The 25,019-nt window shown below is 34.5% G+C and overlaps 1 protein-coding gene across 2 annotated transcripts in view; it reads right to left on the bottom strand.

The window, feature by feature from the left end:
* Positions 1-113: 113 nt before the first annotated feature.
* AP-1gamma (adaptor protein complex 1, gamma subunit) overlaps positions 114-25,019 on the bottom strand; it is an 81,324-nt gene continuing 56,418 nt past the window's right edge. For both annotated transcript variants that reach the window (XM_068374466.1, XM_068374467.1), the window contains exons 8-20: positions 24,910-24,990; positions 23,637-23,735; positions 22,201-22,347; positions 21,250-21,468; positions 19,780-19,966; positions 14,428-14,572; positions 14,071-14,166; positions 13,503-13,671; positions 11,353-11,488; positions 8,966-9,163; positions 6,536-6,687; positions 5,836-5,928; positions 114-4,843 (exon numbers count right to left, since the gene is read on the bottom strand). In XM_068374466.1, coding sequence (XP_068230567.1) covers positions 4,742-4,843; positions 5,836-5,928; positions 6,536-6,687; positions 8,966-9,163; positions 11,353-11,488; positions 13,503-13,671; positions 14,071-14,166; positions 14,428-14,572; positions 19,780-19,966; positions 21,250-21,468; positions 22,201-22,347; positions 23,637-23,735; positions 24,910-24,990 — 1,824 coding nt within the window. In that variant the 3' untranslated portion in view covers positions 114-4,741. The remainder of the gene's footprint in view (positions 4,844-5,835; positions 5,929-6,535; positions 6,688-8,965; positions 9,164-11,352; positions 11,489-13,502; positions 13,672-14,070; positions 14,167-14,427; positions 14,573-19,779; positions 19,967-21,249; positions 21,469-22,200; positions 22,348-23,636; positions 23,736-24,909; positions 24,991-25,019) is intronic.

Raw genomic sequence — 25,019 nt, 5'->3', positions numbered from 1 at the left:
CAACTATAGAAAAATGTAAATAACAACAACATACTGTACCATTTCCATTAAAAATGTTAAGAAGGCTTCTGAAAGCTACAAACATGAAGGTAAAATAAATAACTACAACACACTAAAAATTCACTGTTAAATTTATTCTTTTCCCAAATTATGAATACATCATGCCAGAGGGCTCTTACATAACCAGAGAACATGGAATGATTTCGTGATCTGGCCTACCATCTTTGCAATAAGGGGTGAAGTGGGAGATACACGCGAACACACCCAGAACAATACAAAGTGAGAAGGTGGTAACATTTCATAAAAGGGAAATGTTACATTGGCCAGCAATTATGTAGTACAGTACGGTACAGTACAAACTTAATTAAGTGCATCGGCGAATTACCCTAAAGAAGTGGTAAAAATAATCAATATATTACTAAAATTTAGTGGAGGAAAATATCTGAAAAATTAAGAGATTAGGAGTTAATATTCCCACTTTTTTTTCTGAAATATTGTTTTCTAAAGAATGAAAATGAAAAGCCTATCCTACGTGTTAAGTTTTATACCCGAAAGAAAGAAAGGGAAAAACTGCTTCACTCAATTTGTATATTATGCCATTTATAATAATGGCGTATTCTTTTCCTCATCATCATTGCTTGTATCTGAGTGTGGTTGGTTATACATTCCCTGATCTACCATGAAAGTAGCCCGTGAAGTTTATATTTACATTATAGTTTTTATAACTGATTCTTTTTATTATAAAACAATATATAGATACATCATTTCTAAATGACAAAATTTACAAAGACTACATAAATTTGATACAACAGGACATACTTGCAAAAAATACATAATCCATGGGTCCTGATCTGCAACAATATAGCAATTGACCAGACTCGGGTTTCCCAAATGTCCCGAGTCTGTAAAGGCCATTTAATTAGTATAATGACTTCACCTTGACACCTTTAAAGGTAATAATTTAATTAAAAGGACATAATCACGTAACATAAAAAGTTAATCCTCTGCCACCTAAGAACATAAGAACTAAACCTAAAACATATAATCAGAAAAATGGCTGAAAGAAATAAACTGTACGGATGGAATAAAACAGCCAAAAACTGATTGTTAGGTATACCTGTCATATATAATATATAATTTCAACTATGTCAACACACTTTGAAACATTTAAGAACAAAATTTACAACAAAATATGTAAAGGAGGATGATAAACCAAGCAGGAGCCTTAGTGATTGCCAGATCACATCCCATTTATATGCGTTTATCGAAGCACCTTACCTTAGTTCTTTTTATCCAAAAGGGGAGATAACTTTCTCTTCTACCACCTCTTGAAACAAGTGCGCCATCCAAGAAACTGTGTTCTTCAAACAATCATATTTACAACAATTATTGAACACCTATGTCAGCTCCCCTAACATATTTACATGTTCCAGCCTATGGCCAAACACAATACCATGAGTATACAAAAATAAATCATAGTACAAGGCCTTAGTTTTTATCTCCCTATAATCAAAGCTCAATATTCACAATTTATGGACATTGCTTTAAAAGGTTCTGGAACATTCGAAAGAAAAGCTTTATGTAGGAAAAGTTCCTTGCTGGTCCAGTGCAGGAGAGCCCCTCTCACATTACATTATATGGCAAAGTCTAAAAAGCTTTACAAAGATACCTGTACAATATACATATTTTAGTGATAACCGCAAGGTGCTAAGTACAACTGTCACGACAACTGAAAGACCATCAATGTCAACTTACCGAGAGGATTCATCTTGAAAGGAAAACTAAATACTATTAAAAATTCATTATCACTACCAAATCATCTCTATGTCTACCAAGTTAATAAAAATCTCTAAATATGTAACAGTATTTTTAAGTACAAGAATACTCCACTTTTCATTTTAATAGAAAATAAAATCAAAAATAAAAAGCACAATATAGGAAAAGCAACTTGCATGCATCATTTGACTGGGATAATATCACATGAACATTACCTAATTCCTTTAAAACTTTATCCATTTTCAATATAAACTCCCAGAAAAGAGAGAGAGAGAGAGACCTAGCCCTTTCTCAATTATAAATGTTAGCAAACAAACTATTAATGCCTTCACTTTGCCCATTTCTTCCTTAAACAAAATCACCTGACATTGGGACTTTCCTTAAACAAAATCACCTCTGACATTGGGACTTTCCTTAAACAAAATCACCTCTGACATTGGGACTTTCCTTAAACAAAATCACCTCTGACATTGGGACTTTCATCTCACTCTCGATAATTGAAAATTACAATGGCAATCTAACAAAAACTAATTTTTCCTTTCTAGAGGTAATGAGAAAATACATAATCTTAAGAATATGAGCCAATACCCCTTTTTTCTTGAAGGTAAGAGTACAATATTTTCAAAATCGTTCCAATAGAAATTAGTTTGCATAATTTCGAACACAAGCCATATTCATTAGTCTTAACATTTCTTGCTTTACATTATTGAATAGCTTCTTATCATGCAATGCTTTTGAAAAATATTACATAGCTGTGTGAAATCATAGTCATTCTTTAGTGTACATGTAAAAAAAATTGTGCAGTTAAAAAAAAAGTTATACACATCTGCCACTAATGTGAGCTTAATAAAATCCAAAGCATCACATACGATTTTTGCAATTTCATTCAAAACAAATTTCATTGAAATGGAAACAGAAACCATATTTCCATAAATAAGCAAATATATCGTAGACTGCAATTTTTTACCTCAGCATTTTAAAGATAATCTTGTATATGTACAATTTCAAAAGTTAAATATGCAATATTTTAAAAGTTTATATCTCTATTCCACATATCAATACCTAGGACCCAGTCCTAATACACCAGCACAGCAAAAATTATAAACATTTTGTAAAAAAATTTCTTTTCTGGAAAATCTGCACTATATTTTACTAGCTGCAATTCACTCAACAGCTTAATTCTTCATTACTTTCCATGCTAAGGCCAGACAAAACCAACTGCTTCTGAAACTCGTATCGAGAACCTAATTATCACTGTACGGTCCAAAGGTTTGCAAGCTAAGGAATATAAAAATAGGAAAAAACCCTGTTAAGAAACCCCCATACAGTGATTTTCATACATAGGAAAAAAAAGTCTTAAAAAATGACATGGGGAAAATTCCATTCCTAACTTACACTACTCACAGGCATTCCTTGGCTAGAGAAGCAACATTGCTACTACGCAGCAAACGGAACTTTAGGAATGGGGCTGGGGCTATCTAGTAAGCATACAAGTCTCAAATCAAAATACTCGAAAACAAATTCTATTCTTATCGATGATGATAACCCCCCTTGAAAAAAGGAAAAAAACTCAAGATACACAAATAAACATTGAACTGATTCCATGCCTCACTTGAACAAAGTTTTGAAAGCCTAAACTACAAACCTACTGAACTGTAAAAGGTAGCAAAATTGATTCTATAAACTGTAGTACCAAATTATGAAAAATTAAGACAATTTCACGTTTTTTCTATGTTAATAAAGTTGTTTGGAAGTGATTGTTTCATATTGGAGTTAAGGCAGCTACTGTACAGGGACCTAATGTCATAAAAGCAATATCAAAGCTTGCTATCCTTTGTTGGCACAAATAACAAGCGTATGGCCATCGAGTATGTTCAACTCCATGTTTACTTGCAATTATATACAGTATATGAACCCTTGACAATTAAAAAAAATGTGAAAAAATGCTATCTGTTACAAATAAAAGGCAAACCCTTACAAGTTTATATCACCTTCTACAAAAGGCTGCTGGAATACCCAACCACAGTAAGCAAATTGTTGACATATTATAAGAGGTCTAGTTCTACTCCGTCACTCTGCCCAGATGTTCTCATCGAGTCCTTATTCATCAAGAAAATCCTTACTATTGATGCATGAAACTAAAAGTAACAAAATAGATGACCAGTGGAATTAAACGTAACAAAAAACGTAAGAAATGCATAGCATCAGAATGGAGATGTATAAATCAAGTGGGTGTGGATAAAAATAACGCAGATTCGGGAATTAAATTTGAGGTACTAAACAAAAAGCTTTCAAGATCAAACTCAACAATCTAAGAAAATAAATACTGTAAGAGATTAAATAACATGAAGCAATTACAGGGCTCTAATTACTAAATTACTCAAAACTCACTTTAGTGAATAGAAATTTAAAAGGCAAAAGTCTACAAAAAAATATTCTGTATATTAATTAAAAGAAAGTTTCAGCTCCTACAAAACAAAGAACAAGACAAAAATAAACTATATCACAAGAAAAACTAAACCTTAACAGAAAAAGCAAAGCAAATGGCCAGCTGGGAAAAATATATATATATTTGTATTTAACCCCCATTAATGTAAAATAATCACAACTCTCTGTAAGAGTGAAAGAGAAAAATATACGTGATCATGAGGTTAATGGCATGAAGTTTAATATGTTAAGTGAATATCCATCAACAAGGGAAAAAGAGGTTCATAAAATTCAGTGATGAAACTGGGAATATGATGATCAATGAGATTTACCCTAGAAAACCACTATTCAATTATGATTCTGTAGGCATGAACAAGTCAGGCAAGTTGAACGAAAGTAAAAAAAAAAAAAAAAAAAAAGAAAAAAAAAAAGTTATAAAACAATGGAAAGGGATTAAACTTTACTGCATGGGAGTTGGAAATGAGCTCAAAGAAAAGAGGTGCAATATATGGAAGGAAGGAGATGTGGAAAGGCTATGTCACTGCCACAGCGCGGGGGGAAAGTTGCTGATCTCGCCTTGATCCTGTACTTGCGTTCCATTTGCTACCCAAGACAGCTTTATCCTCATCCTTAGTGCCACCTGCAAATAAAATAATATTCAAGTGGAATCCTAGGAACAAGTTTTATTTAACTTCATATGAAATATTATAAAAATTTTTTAAGTTTTCTTTCATCTTTTCTAAAATTCTTTAAGATTTGTATGTCGTCTTTATGAAAGAATCTTGTTTTTAGATCTTTGTTCATTATATTACCATATAACTGTCTCATTAGACTATGAAGTACTTCCTTCGTCTCGCCTTGTTTAAGCGGACGAATGAAGTACTTTATAGTCAAATGATTTTATTTGTTATTAGCAGTAAATATAATTAAGACTTTTGTCTGCTCCTACAAAGCTTCTCTTGGCCCAACTACAATGTAATTATGAACAAATAAACAAGTTATTAAAAGATATTGTATCAAATCCTACATCAGTTGAGTTGCAGTGTGAACAACTAGGCAGTGAGGTGATGCTTAACCCTTTTACCAACAAAGGACGTACTGGTACGTCCTTGCAAAAAACTGTTTTTTTTTTTTTTTATAATTTTTTGAGAAACCTCGGGCATTTTCCAAGAGAATGAGACCAACCTGATCTCTCTATGACGAAAATTAAGGCTGTTAGAGCAATTTAAAAAAAATATACTGCAAAATGTGCTTAAAAAAAATAACCACTGGGGGTTAAAGGTTGGAAATTTCCAAATAGCCTGGGGGTTAAAGGTTGGAAATTTCCAAATAGCCTGGGGGTAAAAGGGTTAATCAGATGATGAAATTTTTTGAGTGTGTAATCTTCGTTCCATAAAACAACTGATTACAAGTTAAGAAATTTGAGTACCAATAAGAGGAGGACCCAGTTATAAATACAATACATATATTTCATTCATTAAAGCTCCAGAAATTTCTAGTTAACTGCAATAAACACTTTTTATAGCAAATAATCAGTGCTTGGCTATCTGCCTACCAGCCAATAAGGGTTGGGTAAAACAAGATATTTCTTAAACAAAATCTGAGGTAAGAATGTCAAGGAAACCACATTACCTTATTTGGATTGTTGACCTTGATAACTTGAATTAAAGTCCCTGATGGTGCCAGGCTGGTACTGGTTGGATTCAACATTTGTAATTGTAATGACTGAAAAAAAAAAAATCATGATTAAGTTTCGTATTTCATCGAAGCAGCATAATAAAAAAAAAATATCAAAGAATTGTTCACAGTCATATAATTTTACTATTACATCATCTTTTGTACAAATTCCAATAGAAAAGAGCTACCATAGTTATAAATTATTTACTGTGTGTATAAAGATATCAACTTTGTAGCTTCTATCTCCTTACGACTAAACTGCATCTCTAGAAAGAGCTGCGTTAGCTTAACGATGATCGAATTACAACAGACCTTCAACAGAGAAAGAAATCATTTTATTATTATTATTATTAATTGCTAAGCTACAACCCTAGTTGGAAAAGCAGAATGCTATAAGCCCACGGGCTCCAACAGGGAAAATAGCCCAGTGAGGAAAGGAAACAAGGAAAAATAAATACTTAAAAGACCAGTAACACTAAAAAAATATCTCCAATATAAACTATGAAAACTTTAACAAAACAAGAGGAAGAGAAATAGGATTGAAGTGTGCCCAAGTGTACCCTCAAGCAAGAGAACTCTAATCCAAGACAGTGGAAGACCATGATACAGAGACTATGACACTACCCAATAAGCTTTCTTCCTATACTGTACATACCTTAGGTACAGCAGCCTGAAAGAGGAAATCTGTGATCTGAACTCCAGTGTTGTTGGTGGCCTGCATGTTGATTGTTGTCATAGATTCGTGGACCTCAAAGGTCATGTCTAGTCGCAGTCCATTTTTATCGTAGGCATTAATACCTGGTATACCTGAAGAGAAAATGCATAAAAGAATGTGTTTATATACTGGAAAAAAAAATAAACGAGTCCTCAATTATTTCAACATACAGACTCAGAGTTAATATTATACCACTTCAATGACTTTTACTCTTATAATCATCTCCTCCCACGCTCCATCTTGAGCTTCTAAATCAATATTTTGTACTTCACATTTCATAGTCCACAGCCATGTAGGCCTGGGCCTTTCAAAGCATATAAACACCCTCATAATTTTTTTCAAGGTTATCACCGTTGACAATTGACATAAGATAATATTGATTACATTTAGTTACCAAAAGATAGGGTAATTGCACTTGAGCTTTCAGTTTTTTAAACCTGGAAAACTAGAAAAACGGGTGAGCAAAATACAAGACTTTTATCCCCTAAAGTAAGACTTCTTGCCAATCAAAAACTCAACCTTTAGTGAGATTTTGTCATAATTTCACATAAATTTTTGTTTAATCTCCTGAACAAAATAAAAAAGGCAAACAAAAACCACTGAAAAATTACTTCCTTGACAAAAATAATAACACTTGTTAAATATCGAAACTAATATCAAGTCATAAGCTACCTATCTACCAAGGCACGTCCCCCAATTTGGGTGGTAGCCAACATAGAAAAAAATTAACAAATAGGGAACTTTTCTTCTCTTAGCTCCTCCCAGCCTGACAAGGGATTCAGCTGAGTTTGGCTGGTATGGCTAGGTTGCACCAGCCTACCCTCCCCCATTATTCACCAAAAAAGAAGCTTCATATACTGAAATCCCCTACTGGCGTTACTCAGAGGTCACCAAAGCGACCGAAGGAAGCCGCAGAACCTATTGGAACTGCGTCACAATCGCTCGCCATTCATTCCTATTTCTAGCATGCTCTCTTGCCCCTCTCACATCTATCCTCCCATCACCTAGAGTTTTCTCCACTCCATCCATCCATCCAAACCTTGTCCTTCCTCCTCTAATTCTCCCATCAACTCTTGCATTCATCACCTTCTTCAACAGACAGCCATTTTTCCATTCTCTCTATGTGGCCAAACCACCTCAACACATTCATATCCACTCTAGCTGCTAATTCATTTCTCACACCTGTTCTCACCCTCACTAATTCATCCCCATCAACTCTTGCATTCATCCCCTCCTTTAGCAGATGGCTATTTTCCATTCTCTCTACAAGGCCAAACCACCTCAACATCCACTCTAGCTGCTAATTCATTTCTCACACCTGCTCTCACCCTCACTAATTCATTCCCATCAACTCTTGCATTCATCCCCTCCTTTAGCAGACAGCTATTTTCCATTCTCTCTACATGGCCAAACCACCTCAACACATTCATATCCACTCTAGCTGCTAATTCATTTCTCACACCTGTTCTCACCCTCACTAATTCATCCCCATCAACTCTTGCATTCATCCCCTCCTTTAGCAGATGGCCATTTTCCATTCTCTATACATGGCCAAACCACCTCAACACATTCATATCCACTCTAGCTGCTAATTCATATCTCACACCTGTTCTCACCCTCGCTAATTCATCCCCATCAACTCTTGCATTCATCCCCTCCTTTAGCAGACAGCTATTTTCCATTCTCTCTACATGGCCAAACCACCTCAACACATTCATATCCACTCTAGCTGCTAATTCATTTCTCACACCTGTTCTCACCCTCACTAATTCATCCCCATCAACTCTTGCATTTATCCCCTCCTTTAGCAGATGGCCATTTTCCATTCTCTATACATGGCCAAACCACCTCAACACATTCATATCCACTCTAGCTGCTAATTCATTTCTCACACCTGTTCTCACCCTCGCTAATTCATCCCCATCAACTCTTGCATTCATCCCCTCCTTCAGCAGATGGCTATTTTCCATTCTCTATACAAGGCCAAACCACCTCAACACATTCATATCCACTCTAGCTGCTAATTCATTTCTCATACCTGTTCTCACTCTCACTAATTCATTCCCATCAAGTCTTGCATTCATCCCCTCCTTCAGCAGACGGCCATTTTCCATTCTCTCTACATGGCCAAACCACCTCAACACATTCATATCCACTCTAGCTGCTAATTCATTTCTCACACTCGTTCTCACCCTTATTACTTCGTTCCTACATACATACATATACCAAGGCACGTCCCTCAATTTTGGGGGGTAGCCGACATCAACAAATGAAACGAAACAAAACAAAAAAGGGGACCTCTACTCTCTACGTTCCTCCAGCTATCTAATAGAGATACACCAGCCATAAGCACATTACAAAAATACTCACTTGACTGTGATGTATTTGGACTGGAAACAGAATTGAAGGTAGGAAGAGAAGAGACTGGATTTGTAATGGACGAGTTGGATGATGTGTTATTGAGCAGTCCATCGAGGAGGAAGGCACCATTGCTATTGCTTGGTGGTACCATTGTGCTGTTCAAATTGGCTATAGGAGCTGCAGGCGCTGGAGTAGTGTCTAAACCTCCTGAAAATAGATAAACAATAAAAATGGGTCACTTGTACCTATTTTAGTAAAATATTCTACATATAAGACATTAATATTGACAAATTTTTCTTTAATTTATTATAAGTTCTTTTATTTTTTCTCTAATCTGAGTAATTTTGTTTATTCTATTTATATCTACTGTACTTGTATTTTAATAATCTCTCTATTTTACCTCACTTCTAGGGTAAATATGGAGCTGCAACTCAACATTAAATTTATTTTTCCATAAAAAACATTGTAGTTCTTAATAAAAACTAAAATTTGGTTAATATCCATTTTTTCTTTGCCTAACTTTATTAGAATTAAAGTCTAGTATTACCACAATAAATTAAGGAATTTGAAGGTTAAAAGTTGTTAACAATTCACTGATATATATGATAACTTTAACTTTAGGTAAATCTTAACCCTTTTACCCCCACGCTATTTGATACTTTTCAGCCCTTAACCCCCACGAGTTATTTTTTTTTCAAGCACATTTTGCAGTATGTTTTTTTTTAAATTGCTCTAACAGCCTTACTTTTCATCATAGAGAGGTCAGGTTGGTCTCATTCTCTTGGAAAATGCCTGAAGTTTCACAAAAAATTATCAAAATTATGAAAAAAAATGTAAATAGCAGTTTTTTGCAAGGATGTACCAGTACGTCCATGGGGGTAAAGGGATGAGTTTTGTGAAAAGTACCAGTACGTCCTTTGGGGGTAAAGGGGTTAAACAACTGAGAGAGAGAAATACCTACAATGAAAAGTTAGGTTGTCCTAATAATGTGACCATTTAACAAGAATGATAATTAAAACTTCTAGAAATAAACCACTCTATTTTTATACATGCAATAGAACACAACTAAAAAGAGGCTTACATCAACAGCAGTCTTTGCTTAAAACGTGAGAAGTTCTACGATATGGCCTGTGCAAAGCCTAATTCTACCTCTAAAGTGACACTTTACCGTACCTTATTCTAAGCCCTTTTGTATAAAGTGAGCTTTTATATTATTATTATTATTATTATCATTATTATTACTATAAGCTCATTGTTATAATAATGTTTTGTCCTTTTGCTCTTTCATACCTCACTCTGAACTGTTTGTCTGGTGATCTTTTCATACTTTGTTTACTTACCTGATGGAAGGACAGTCAAAGCAACTTATCAAGTAATTCTCTGTTTCTTTTGTATTTCCTTTTGTTTATTCCATTTGTATCTATTTGGTTTAATTAGATTTACTTTGAGGATCTAACATAGTTTGTATTACATTTATTATGGGGTCTGCTAATTATGTTCATGGTTGTTTCAGGGAATAATCTACTGAAGTTTAAGTTGAAAAAAGCTTGGGTAGCAGCAGCCATGTCTTTTAATGTCGCAACACTCATCTACACCCCTAGTTGGAAAAGCAGGATGCTACAAGCCCAAGGGCTCCAAAATGAAAAAATAGACCAGTGAGCAAAGGAAATAAGCAAACAGAATAGTGTCCTTGAATATAAGCAAGAGAACTCTCACCCAATACAGTGACGGACCATGGTACAGAGGCTATGGCACTACCCAAGACTAAAGAACAAAGCTTTGATTTTGGAGTTTCCTTCTCCTTAGATATGGATTAATTAAGAATTACTATCTTATTCTCGATATTACCTTAACCTTGTCCAAATAATCTTAGGCTTAAGTTAAGAGCTTCTAAAATTTCTCCATTTGTGTTTTGACCTAAACAAGTTTTCTTCTTAATCTCCCTATAACCTTGACCTTGTGCCCCAGTCACAGCTAATGAGTATGAGAGCTTTAATTCTTAACCCTTTTACCACCCGGCTATTTGGAATTTTCCAACCCTTAACCCCCAGGGGTTATTTTTTTTCAAGCACATTTTGCAGTATATTTCTTTTTAAATTGCTCTAACAGCCTTAATTTTCGTCATAGAGAGGTCAGGTTGGTCTCATTCTCTTGGAAAATGCCTGAAGTTTCTCAAAAAAATTATCAAAAATATGAAAAAAAAAATTTTTTAAGCATTTTTTTGCAAGGACGTACCGGTACGTCCATGGAGGTAAAGGGCTGGTTTTTGTGAAACGTACCAGTACGTCCTTTGGGGGTAAAACGGTTAAAAAGACACACATACGTTCACTTCTAAACGTTACTTTTTTTCTAACAAAAGTACAATAACATAAAATTCAGTTACAACCACTACTTACCTAACAAATCTAAAATATCAGCATTCGATGCAGGCGCTGTAGTGGGCACTACCGCGGGTACTGCATTGGTAGTTGCAGGCTGCACTGTATCACTGTCGCCTGGTTCCATACCTCCCAATAGATCTAACAAGGCATTCTGCAAAGACAAATAAAATTCAAGACTATTAAATGCTTATTATTCATTGAAGAGATTTTGACAAAGAACAACATGCCAACAATTGAACAGCTGAGAAGAGAGGGGATTTTTGGAAAACAGAATTGAGTGGAGAAGACAACTGATTCCACTGACAGGCTGAAAGCCTACCTGGGAGTGGAAGTGAAGTGAAGTGAAGTATTCATTTACTGACCTAACTTTAACCTTTCATCTCTTGGTTACTGCCAAACACTTTAGGCCAGTTGAAAGTCAAGAAACGTCAGCAGTGGTCTGAATGGTCTGATTAAACTGATGTAATGTACTCCTTAACCCTCTTACCCCCAGGCTATTTGGAACTTTACAACCCTTAACCCCCAGGGGTTGTTTATTTTCAAGCACATTTTGCAGTACATTTTTTTAAATTGCTCTAACAGCCTTAATTTTCGTCATAGAGAGGTCGGGTTGGTCTCATTCTCTTGGAAAATGCCTGAACTTAATAAAAAAAATTATCAAAAATTTGCAAAAAAAAATTTAAATAGCAGTTTTTTGCAAGGACGTACCAGTACGTCCATGGGGGTAAAGGGATGAGTTTTGTGAAACGTACCAGTACGTCCTTTGGGGGTAAAAGGGTTAATAAAATGAAAAAAAGTGTCTTTTGTAAGGGATGAGTATAAAACATACAACCAACATCATTACCATTCATGGATATAGACTTTCAAAATACTCATAAATTTATTTTTCACTCCAAACAAAACATTATTTAATAATGTCATAATTTCAGGTAACTTCTTAGAAACTGGAAAACAATAGACCTAAAAGAATCACATCCACAAATATTTGTGGCAATTTACCACTCTCTGAGCATTCCGCTATTGAAAAATTATGAGGCTGGTAGAACCTATTCTGAAAAATTTCTCAAGAATTATCATTGTTTATTTATTCATGGTTCTTATTGATAAATTTTTCCATAAACAAATTGTTCATCGGCCAAGAAGGCTAACAACTAATTAATTTTTTTTTAGATTACTATCAACCCCCAAAATGACAGATTCGTAGATAATTTGTATTTTTCCCAAATATAAACATAGAATTATTTACTTTTTCTCTATGGTTACCTTCCCGCTTTGCCAGAAGATATATCCATATATAAATGACTGAAGGTTTGTTTGTTTGGTGAACAACTACTCGAAGAAATGATAGCCAAATGATGTAATAAAGATACCTTACCCTATACAGCACTGGCCTAACAACTTGAAATTTGAACTTTAACCTATATCACAAGACAGGGAAAAGGAAAGAGTAAAAAGATTTTGAACGAAGCGAATAATCTATTTTTGGGTGAGATAGCCATGACGTCCTATATATACCCTCAGGAAGCTACTAAAGGAACCTTCCATCAGGACATCATGGCTTGAGCCCAAAAAGAATAACATTACTGCTATTACTGCTACTAATAGGAATAGTATATAATATTACTGCTTCCTAGTAATAGTATATACTGCTATTGCTACTAGCAGTGACACTATATACTATTACTGATTCTAATAGCAGTGACACTATATACTATTACTGCTTCTAGTAGCAGTAATACTATATACTATCAGTGCTACTAGTAGAAATAGTATATATTACTGCTACTAGTAGCAATAGTATATACAATTTCTAATATTGTTACTTGTCGCAATAGTATATACAATTACTGCTACTAATAGGAATAGTATATATTATTACTGCTTCCTAGTAATAGTATATACTGCTATTGCTACTAGCAGTGACACTATATACTATCATTACTACTACTAACAATAGTAGTATATACTATCACTGCTAATAGTATCAATACTAGTATAATTCTAAATGCTACTAGTAGCAATAATAATATATACTATTAATGCTACTGGTAGCAGTAATAATATATACTATAATTTGTCATAGCTGGTAAATAGAAGACTTAAAATTACTGCACAATATTATAGAAGGGGAAGTGCAGAGTTGTAGAAGACGATGTAACACTTACCGATTCATATGTGTCATTGGCATTATTGTTAGGAGCTGTGAGGTCATTGAGGAGTGCTTGGTTGTCTGGGGAAGCATCGACTCCATTAGTTAAAGCTGCCTTTTCTTCCCTGTTTACCCTGGTTCCCTCAAAAGGTGGCATTCTTTCTAATAATGGTCCTCGCATGTGGCTGCAAAATCACGCGCAAATTTTATAAACATTTGAACATCATTAGAGAAAGGACAATTTCGCTTTGCAAGGAAAATAAAAATTAATTTTGTGCAAATAAAGTGTTGCACTGCAGACCTAATAATGGGAAGAAAACAAAAATAGTTCTAAAAATTACATGCATAATGAATCTCTTGAAGCTTCACATTGAAGGACAATCACAGTTAGCTTCCATGAGAAATGCAAAGAAACTTTTATTATTTGAATATTAATTCTAAATGTACTACTTATATATTCAACATTAAAAGATTTTAATCTTAGAAATCTTCATCTGGATATTTTAACAAGGAAGCGGGAAATAAACAAACGTCTCATCTGCAGGACTTGACAGCTTATTAAAGTATAAAAAGTAAATACTTACTTATGCCTTGTAAATAGCTGACTATATTCAATTCCTCTCTGCTGTAATTCTATATTTAGATGAGATCCAAATGCACTAACAACCTGCTGTATGGATCTGAAACATAAAAGGAATTTTAAGACACGAAAAAAGGTATACACAGTTGTTCCTCTTCCTAAATATTTTATTTTTCCATTTTTCATTTCATCACTGGGCTATTTTCCCTGTTGGGGCCCCTGGGCATATAGCATTCTGCTTTTCCAGCTAGGCTTGTAGCCCAGCAAGTAATAATAATAATAATAATAATATGCATCCAACAGAATTCAAAAAGGTATAAAAGAAATGATAAATTGGGGGTAAAAATCTTTCAAACCTTACCCTACTTCATGGTTCAATCTGGCTGATAGTTTCATGAGGGAAGTCAAGGCATATTCTTTAGTGGTGATGTTACATTGCGAAGACCACAAAATTTGTTGGTACACTGCTATAAGCTCAGATTCGACAACAGTTACATCAGATTGGCCTGTGAAGCATTAAAAGGTTCTATTAATTTTTGGCAGTAGAGGAGGTCCCGAACATACAAACATTCGGAGATACAAATCCATCTGGAAATAACAAAAAAGATAAAGAAACACTAATCAAACAGTATTAACCCTTTTACCCCCAAAGGACGTACTGGTACGTTTCACAAAACTCACCCCTTTACCCCCATGGACGTACCGGTACGTCCTTGCAAAAAAATGCTATGAAATTTTTTTTTTTCATATTCTAGATAAATTTTTTGAAAAAATTCAGGCTTTTTCCAAGAGAATGAGACCAACCTGACCTCTCTATGACAAAAATTAAGGCTGTTAGAGCAATTTAAAAAAAATATACTGCAAAATGGGCAGGGGAAAAAATAACCCCTTGGGAGTTAAGGGTTGGAAATTTCCAAAGAGCCTGGGGGTAAAAGGGTTATATAACTCTATACAGAAAGCAAAACGACATATGTAATAACCTGGTATCTATTCCAAATGAAACCCAACAATTTGCAGAGTTTATACGACCAGTAATGAAATAAAATGAATCACTGGGATTCAAGGAATGAAGTAAAATGAATCACTGGGATTCGAGGAATGAAGTAAAATGAATCACTGGGATTCGAGGAATGAAGTAACATGAATCACTGGGATTCAAGGAATGAAGTCAAATGAATCACTGGGATTCAAGGAATGAAGTCAAATGAATCACTGGGATTCGAGGAATGAAGTAACATGAATCACTGGGATTCAAGGAATGAAGTCAAATGAATCACTGGGATTCAAGGAATGAAGTCAAATGAATCACTGGGATTCAAGGAATGAAGTCAAATGAATCACTGGGATTCAAGGAATGAAGTCAAATGAATCACTGGGATTCAAGGAATGAAGTCAAATGAATCACTGGGATTCAAGGAATGAAGTCAAATGAATCACTGGGATTCAAGGAATGAAGTATAATGGATCACTGAGATTCAAGGAATGAAGTATAGTGAATCACTGGGATTCAAGGAATGAAGTAAGACGAATCACTGGGATTCAAGGAATGAAGTAAGACGAATCACTGGGATTCAAGGAATGAAGTAAGACGAATCACTGGGATTCAAGGAATGAAGTAAGACGAATCACTGGGATTCAAGGAATGAAGTCAAACGAATCACTGGGATTTAAGGAATCGTAGATCCCCAGGCTCGTAATTTTGGTGCAAATCCATCTAGAATGATGATTATAATTATCACTTTTTTTTTATCATGTAGCTGGAAGTCCTAGGCATGGAATTCAGGTTAGACACACCCTAGGCCAAAATTTAATAAAATTCGACCTGCAAACAATTCTTCGAACCTCAAAATTTAATAAAATTCGACTTGCAAACAATTCTTCGAACCTCAAAATTTAATAAAATTTGACTTGCAAACAATTCTTCGAACCTCAAAATTTAATAAAATTCGACTTGCAAACAATTCTTCGAACCTCAAAATTTAATAAAATTTGACTTGCAAACAATTCTTCGAACCTCAAAATTTAAAAAAATTTGACTTGCAAACAATTCTTCGAACCTCAAAATTTAATAAAATTCGACCTGCAAACAATTCTTCGAACCTCAAAATTTAATAAAATTCGACTTGCAAACAATTCTTCGAACCTCAAAATTTAATAAAATTCGACCTGCAAACAATTCTTCGAACCTCAAAATTTAATAAAATTCGACTTGCAAACAATTCTTCGAACCTCAAAATTTAATAAAATTTGACTTGCAAACAATTCTTCGAACCTCAAAATTTAATAAAATTCGACTTGCAAACAATTCTTCGAACCTCAAAATTTAATAAAATTCGACTTGCAAACAATTCTTCGAACCTCAAAATTTAATATAATTTGACTTGCAAACAATTCTTCGAACCTCAAAATTTAATATAATTTGACTTGCAAACAATTCTTCGAACCTCAAAATTTAATATAATTTGACTTGCAAACAATTCTTCGAACCTCAAAATTTAATATAATTTGACTTGCAAACAATTCTTCGAACCTCAAAATTTAATATAATTTGACTTGCAAACAATTCTTCGAACCTCAAAATTTAATAAAATTCGACTTGCAAACAATTCTTCGAACCTATAAAGTTTGCGAGTTGAGGACCTTCGGTAGTATATTTTCTCTTCAAAGAACAAGAATCATTCTTAGTTGCAATATTCACACATCCGTTATACTAACTCTAGATGTATTTGACATCACTTATTCTTTGTGTATTAACCCTTTTACCCCCAAAAAGGACGTACTGGTACGTTTCACAAAACTCATCCCTTTAACCCCATGGACGTACCGGTACGTCCTTGCAAAAACTGCTATTTAAATTTTTTTTTGCATATTTTTGATAATTTTTTGAGAAAATTCAGGCATTTTCCAAGAGAATGAGACCAACCTGACCTCTCTATGATGAAAATTAAGGCTGTTAGAGCAATTTAAAAAAATATACTGCAAAATGTTCTCGAAAAAAAAAAATACCCCCTGGGGGTTAAGGGTTGGAAATTTCCAAATAGCCTGGGGGTAAAAGGGTTAAGTATAAATCTACATTATTCTAATAATGAACAATAATCATACAATAGAATGAGAATTCAAATAACATTCTACTTCTTCTATAAAGTAGATTTAATCAAATCACCAAATTAGTCTGGGTGGATTTATCAATTTTAGTTATATAACCCAGTTTTGTTGCCTGGGAGGCCAATTCAAGGCCCAAGTGCAACTGGAGGGGGGAACAGCGCAGGTAAACAGAAGCACAAGATGCCGGCCAGCAATATGAAAGAAAACACTAACAGAGATAAAGTAGGCTATAAAAGCAAGTAAAGCTAAGGGCCGACAGAATGCTCCCAAGATCCTTAAGAAATGCCAATAGTGCACAGATAGTACTACTCTTAGATTGGTCTATGACCATAAAATAAGTACTACATAGTATTCTAGAAGTTTTATTCTCGCTGTGACCAAGTTGTGGAATGATCTTCCCAATCGGGTAGTTGAATCGGTAGAACTTCAAAAGTTCAAACTTGCGGCAAATGTTTTTACGTTGAATAGGATGACATAAGTATTTCTAGTTTATATATGTAATGTCTGTTTTAATGTTGTTAATATTTTTTTAAATATTTTATTTTAATTGCTCATTACTTCTTATATCGTTTATTTCCTTTCCTCACTGGGCTATTTTTCCCTGTTGGAGCCCTTGGGCTTATAGCATCTTGCTTTTCCTACTAGGGTTGTAGCTTAGCTAGTAATAATTTTAATAATAAAAAATTAAAAAGAGCTAATGATTGAAAGCCCAGCCTCATGAGAAATTAAAGAGCAAAATAAAAGCTATAGAGTATAAGAATGAAAGTAAATCCTAAACATGACACATCTAATGATATATAAATTAACTCTAGATTTGCCTATACTTGTCACTTTCATTCCTCCTGATTGTAAGACAATGACACCATGATGCGAGCATGCGAGGGTGAGCTCTTCACAAGCTTTACAATAATACCCAGGCGTTAAGTCCCAATCTTCGGACAGAATGTTCAAAATACATTTGTTTACTTAGTATTGACAACTCTTTAAAAAACAGGCGTAACTTATCAACATTATATATTCCAAAAATTTTCAAATTTTATTCTAATGGGAGGATAGATGTGAGAGAGGCAAGAGAGCGTGCTAGAAATAGGAATGAATGGCGAGCGATTGTGACGCAGTTCTGGTAGGCCCTGCTGCTGCCTCCGATGCCTTAGATGACCGCGGAGGTAGCAGCAGTAGGGGATTCAGCATTATGAAGCTTCATCTGTGGTGGATAATGTGGGAGGGTGGGCTGTGACACCCCAGCAGTACCAGCTGAACTCGGTTGAGTCCCTTGTTAGGCTGGGAGGAACGTAGAGAGTAGAGGTCCCCTTTTTGTTTTTGTTTTTTTGTTGATGTCGGCTACCCCCCAAAATTGGGGGAAGTGCCTTGGTATATGTATGTATGTATTCTAATGGGCTTTAGGATTATCGATGAGGGCTATATGACCCAGCACTGGGGCCGAGAGGCCTTTCAGCATCAAGTTGAAGCTGGCCAAAACCACGGTGTTAAAAGTTGAAAGAGGTTGGACAGTAAAATGGAAGAAAGCAAGCAAAACCAGAGATAAAGTAGATGGCTAAAAATTAGGTGCAGCTAGTGGTTGCAGGGATGCTGTAAAGGACCTTGGATAATGCCCTACACAATTAGATCCTGATTTATTTCATTAAGAAAGGGACCAGAGCCACATCTGTGTTTTGTTTTGCTTTTTCCAAGGAATTGTGGTTTACTTCGGTTAAAAACAACACTTAACCCTTTTACCCCCAAAGGACGTACTGGTACGTTTCACGAAACCCATCCCTTTACCCCCATGGACGTACCGGTAAGTCCTTGCAAAAAAATGTTATAAATTTTTTTTTTCCTATTTTTGGTAATTTTTTGAGAAAATTCAGACATTTTCCAAGAGAATGAGACCAACCTGACCTCTCTATGACAAAAATTAAGGCTGTTAGAGCAATTTAAAAAATATAAACTGCAAAATGTGCCGGGAAAAAATAACTCCCTGGGGGTTAAGGGTTGGAAATTTCCAAATAGCCTGGGGGTAAAAGGGTTAATATCTATACAATAGATTCCCACAAGAAAAGGCTTTCCTACAACAAAAAGAGGCTTTCCTGCAATAATGGTGTTCACAACACTAGAGAGCATAATGTTGTTATTAAAAACACTTATGCCAACTCTAGTAACCTGAAAAAAACAATCCTTTCTCATAAAACAATATAAACAGAGCTCACATACCATCAAGTCTGACCTTATCTCGCTGATCCCAGGCACATATCAACTTCATGGCATTACTTTCCTATCAATGTTAACCCTTTCACCCCAATGGACGTACTGGTAAGCTTCATAAAACTCATCCCTTTACCCCCATGGACGTACCGGTACGTCCTTGTAAAAACTGCTCACATTTCTTTGCATATTTTTTATAACTTTATGAGAAACTTCAGTCATTATCCAAAAGAATGAGACCAACCTGACCTCTCTGTGATGAAAATTAAGGCTGTTAGAGCAATTTAAAAAAAAATATATTGCAAAATGTGCTTGAAAAAGAAAACGCCTGGGGTTTAAGGGTTGGAAAGTTCCAAATAGCTTGGGGGTAAAAGGGGTTAAATAAATAAAACTACACCTTGTTTACCTGATAATAAAAGATCCCCAAATTCTCCTAGGCACCACGTTGCCACTTGAATGAGAGGCTGGAATTCCATCTGCGCTGCGGACAACAAACTCCAAAGTTCGCCAACAGCATATGCCTGCTCCGATCTTGCCTCCGAAATTAGTTGTATAGTTGACGACACAACGTCGTCTGGTACGTGATTTCCCGCCTACAAGTGTGGTTATCATATCAGTGTGTCATTTTATGAATTATACTTTTAAACTTATCAATGGAATCTTATAATGTAAGCAAAGTTGAACCAATAACAAAATGCTTTAAGTAAATAGTTAGCCGATTTACTATATGTTACTAACAGTTGGCTGATCAAATATTTTCCAATTTCTAATATTCTTCCAACACAATGAAGTACAGCGTATATGCTTACCAAATAAAAAAATTAAACTTGAACCAATAACAAAATGCTTTAAGTAAATAGTTAGCCGATTTACTATATGTTACTAACAGTCGGCTGATCAAATATTTTCCAATTTCTAATATTCTTCCAACAACAATGAGGTACAGTGTTTATGTTTGACAAATGAAAACATGAAATTGCATATATTAATAATTGAATATATAAAATACTGGACAGTTGCTTTAACAAAACTGTCTTGTCAGTATAAAACTTTCTACCAAATAATTACAATTGACCCTAAAAATCATTATATATAAAATAAACCTCAGCATGGCCTTTGAATCCTTAATTCAAATACTTCCACACAGCTGCCAAACTTTACATAAAATGCAGTTACTGTATAGGAAACATCTGCTTACAAATTATAAAAAGAAATTTAAATAAAAAACAATCTGTTCATATTGTTTCCCTTTGGAAGCTCGGTTTTATCCACATTTCTGGGTCGACCTGTGACGCCTGGTGAAAAGGGTCCTTCCTTACACTTTTCTGATATAAATACTTCCAAATATACCAGAGAAAGTTAAAGTATGGAATGCAGAGGTTACTACCCTCGCGCGAGCACCCAGTGGGCGTCGTGTATAAAGCAGGGGCGTGTGAAAACCACTATTCACAGGCTGTCTTCCATTTAGATAATTCCTTCATCAAATTAAAAAATTTCCTGTTTTCTTTCCTTTCAACAGACTTATGCCTCTAGTACAGTAACGAGACAATTTCTTCAAGTAATTTGTATTTTTCTTAGATTTACAAACCCAAGTCCTCTAAGTAGGGAATTTGACTTCAGTGAGAGCTGGCATAGCCGCTGAAATAGTTTAACAAGGTAGTTGAACGGCAGGTGGTGAGCAGGGGAGAAGAACCCCCGACCAACACCTGTCAAATTCTCTTCACTTTAAGACCTTTCGGCTCAAGACTAAGAAGGGTGGTTGAGATGAGAAATTCATTTTAAAAGACTCAGCTTTGTATAGCTATGAAAAATACAAATTAACAAGCAACCATTCAACAAAATTCATACGTTCCAAAACTAAAACAAGAACCCTTACCGCTTGTACAACTTTAAGGAGCGTGTCAATGTGCCATCGGACATTGGGAGAATATTTCTCAGCTGCTAAAACACATTTTGATGAACAAGATGCCTTAAATTCAGGTTCTGCCTTCTCCAAGAAAGCAAGAAGCTCCTTCATCATAGTGCGGATGTTATTTCCATTGATGAGAGCAAAACATAATTCCATTGCACGTCTTCTAATGGATATATCTGCATCCTGAAAGTCAATTATGTTTGATTAAGATTCCTATCAGTTATCTTAAGGCAATAAAGTATTGGTTTTCATGTTATAGTCTAATGCATTGCAGTCTTTAAATTCTTTATAATATAAACAAATATACCTTTATTCTCAAGACTATGCAAAATACATTGGATCCATTTAATCTTTAAGATGGAATTTTTGTGTGACAAGAATAACCCTGCGATTCAAGATCCTTCAATCACATTATTTGTCAGACATGACATACATTTACCTGGAGAAAAAGTTATAGGAAAGTACTTTGCTTTTGCATCTCCTGAAACTTATGGCATAGGTTATAACATGACCTAATCTCGTTAACATTGCCCTATAATACAGGTTACCACAGTATGATGGCTCTTCAAGGAAAGTAACTATCATTTATCAGAATAGGTGACAATGTGGTCTAATAGGGTGTCCTGCAAGTGTGGAGAAAATACCCAGACCATCAATCATATTCTCCGTTCAAGTTTACTATCTCATAATTTGGACAACTCTGACTTGGTGTCAAGGAAAGAATGCTTCAATGGTTGGTTGCTTGTCAGACTTACGAGAGTCTATAATTTTTTCTATTGGTGTCCTTGTTAGTCATCATGGCTTACCATGATGATTAACAAGAACACCAACAGAAAAAATTACTCGACTCTCGTAGATCTGACAAAACGACCATGTGTCATTTGAAAACGGTAAACGAAACTTTAAATTCCTTACCTTTAAGCATTCTACAATAGTTGTTCGATGACGCTGGACGGCAGAATTATCAGCATGAACTACTCTTAAGAGCGTGTTCAGAGCTACATATCTAATATTCTTGTCTGCATTTAGAAGAAATCTACCTAAAATATTGATTGCTAGAACCTGTAGAAATGAAAAAAAGACTTTAGTATCAATTCTAAAAGACCTATAAATCTTCTATTAGTTTTATGAGGCGGCAAACAGACCATACCGCAAATATTCTTAATGAGTTTAAATAGTCTTCGAGTTTAGCCTAACAGTAAATCTATGAGAAAAAGAATAAGTAAAGAGAAAACTGGTCTAAACCTGAAGAAAAAAGGGGAAACTGTCTTCTAGAAAAAGTAGGCAACTTTTATGAAAGATGATAGCAAGAAAAGTTACAAAACCCTAAAACAGACAGGAGAAGGCAGTTCCAAGTCATTTGATGCACATAATAAGGTTTGCTAAACTGAAAAATCAAGGGAAAAAGCTTTAAACACCAAATTGTTATCAAATTTTACAAGACAGGAGACTAGTTTCATTAGAAATTTGCTGTAATCAACACTTTCAAGATTTCTTAACTAATTCATAGTATTTCACAATATAAAAGATTTTTATTACTTGCCTGTTTTCACTTTCTATTACTACACCTCTTCCAATTTTTCATTACTCGAATTGTTCCTACTTCCTATAACTCCACCTGTTCAAATTTTCTATTACTCAACCTGTTACTACTTTCTATTACTCCACCTGTTCCCATTTTCTATTACTGAACCTGTTTTTACATTCTATTACTCCTCCTATTCCCATTTTCTATTATTCAACCTATTCCTACATTCTATTACTCCTCCTGTTCCTATTTTCTATTATTCAACCTATTCCTACATTCTATTACTCCTCCTGTTCCTATTTTCTATTATTCAACCTATTCCTACATTCTATTACTCCTCCTGTTCCCATTTTCTATTACTCGACCACAAAGGCCAAATTTCTATTTAAACCAATGAATGTCCATAGTCCACAGGAATACAAATACATTGAAAAAATTCCTATTGCTTCAATTCTAAAATTAGTACCTCAAAATAATGTCATGTTTAAACCAGTCAATGTAAGCATAGTACAATAATCAATATATTAATTAAAAAGAATCCCTATGGCTTTAATTTTAAAATTAGTACCGCAAATAATGTCAAGTTTAAAACAGTCAATGTAGGCATAGTACAGGAATCAAAATATTAATTAAAAAGAATCTCTATGGCTTTTGAAATTACTACCTCAAGTAATGTCGAGTTTCATTAGGCAAATAAATTTCTTACAAGCAAGCAATGATCAAATAGCTAATACAATTTTGAGTGTTTAAGATTGCCTTAGCAATGAAAAAAAACTAAGAAATTACAATATAAAATATAACTATCACCACCAATAATACTCACCCTCAGGCCACTTTCACTTTTGATGTCCATAATTGAAAGGACTGTCTCGTAGAGTATGGCATTCCCTACATTTTTTGATGATTCTGTGTTTGTTGCAACCTGCAATGAAAGAAATTTCAGAATGAGGCACTTGCAATAATCACATTTGAGAACTGAAGTTATGAAAAACTTGCGAATGAATTAGTTTCACGACAAATTCAGTGTTGATACAAGCTCAATACTTGTAATCAACGAGTCATCCACATACCACAATTCATCCAAGAAATAGAAGGTAAGAGGTAGTTATCATCTCCGAGCCAGGTATTGTTACTTTCCCTGTTTAATTTATGTCATTAATTGTAAGACATTTGTACTGAAATAAAAACTAGCAAATATTCTATGGCTCTTTCATTATTATACTTTTAAAATCCAAATGGAAATTTTGATTGTATAAGATTTTACCTGTTTCAAAGGGTTTTTTTATTTAGTATACAGAGTATATAAAAATACATTTAGCATATAGAGTATATAAAAATACATTTAGTATACTGAGTATTTAAAAATACATTTAGTAAACAGAGTATATAAAAATACATTTAGTATACAGTATATAAAATCCATTTAGAATACAGAGTATATAAAAATACATTTAGTATAGAGTATATAAAAATACAATCTATAAAGCTCTCTTCCTCATTCGTTAATAATCTAAAATCTGGCAAGGAATAGCTTCATCCATAGCCTGGGGTTATGGCAAGGTTTGAATGCAGTCTATATTTCCTTCCTCTTATACAGAAGTGATATTTGTTCTGTACTGTTCTTAACCCTTTTACCCCTAATGGGCGTACTGGTACATTTCACAAAACTCATCCCTTTACCCCCACGGACGTACTGGTACGTCCTTGCAAAAAACTGCTATTTACATTTTATTTTTGCATATTTTTGATAATTTTATGAGAAACTTCAGGCATTTTCCAAAAATATGAGACCAACATGACCTCTCTATGACGAAAATTAAGGCTGTTAGAGCAATTCAAAATATATATATATATATTGCAAAATGTGCTTGGGAAAAAAAATGCCTGGGGTTAAGGGTTAGAAAGTTCCAAATAGCCTGGGGGTTAAGGGTTAGAAAGTTCCAAATAGCCTGGGGGTTAAGGGTTAGAAAGTTCCAAATAGCCTGGGGGTAAAAGGATTAAACATATGTTGTTTGAAATGTTCTTCTCTCATCCACCTTATATTCTTCCATATATTTACCCTATAGTGATAATAATTACTTCATGAATTGTCTTACCTGGGCTAGGATATCATTCATGGTTTCCGATGCCTCGCTGTCACCACACCCAAGGATTCTAAGGAGCTTGAGAATTTTAACCTGGTGAGAAAAAATATGTATCAAGCTAT

The sequence above is a fragment of the Palaemon carinicauda genome, chromosome 5, assembly GCF_036898095.1.
Source record: "Palaemon carinicauda isolate YSFRI2023 chromosome 5, ASM3689809v2, whole genome shotgun sequence".
Taxonomy (NCBI): Eukaryota; Metazoa; Arthropoda; class Malacostraca; order Decapoda; family Palaemonidae; genus Palaemon; species Palaemon carinicauda.
This window is presented reverse-complemented; position numbering and strand designations above follow the sequence as displayed.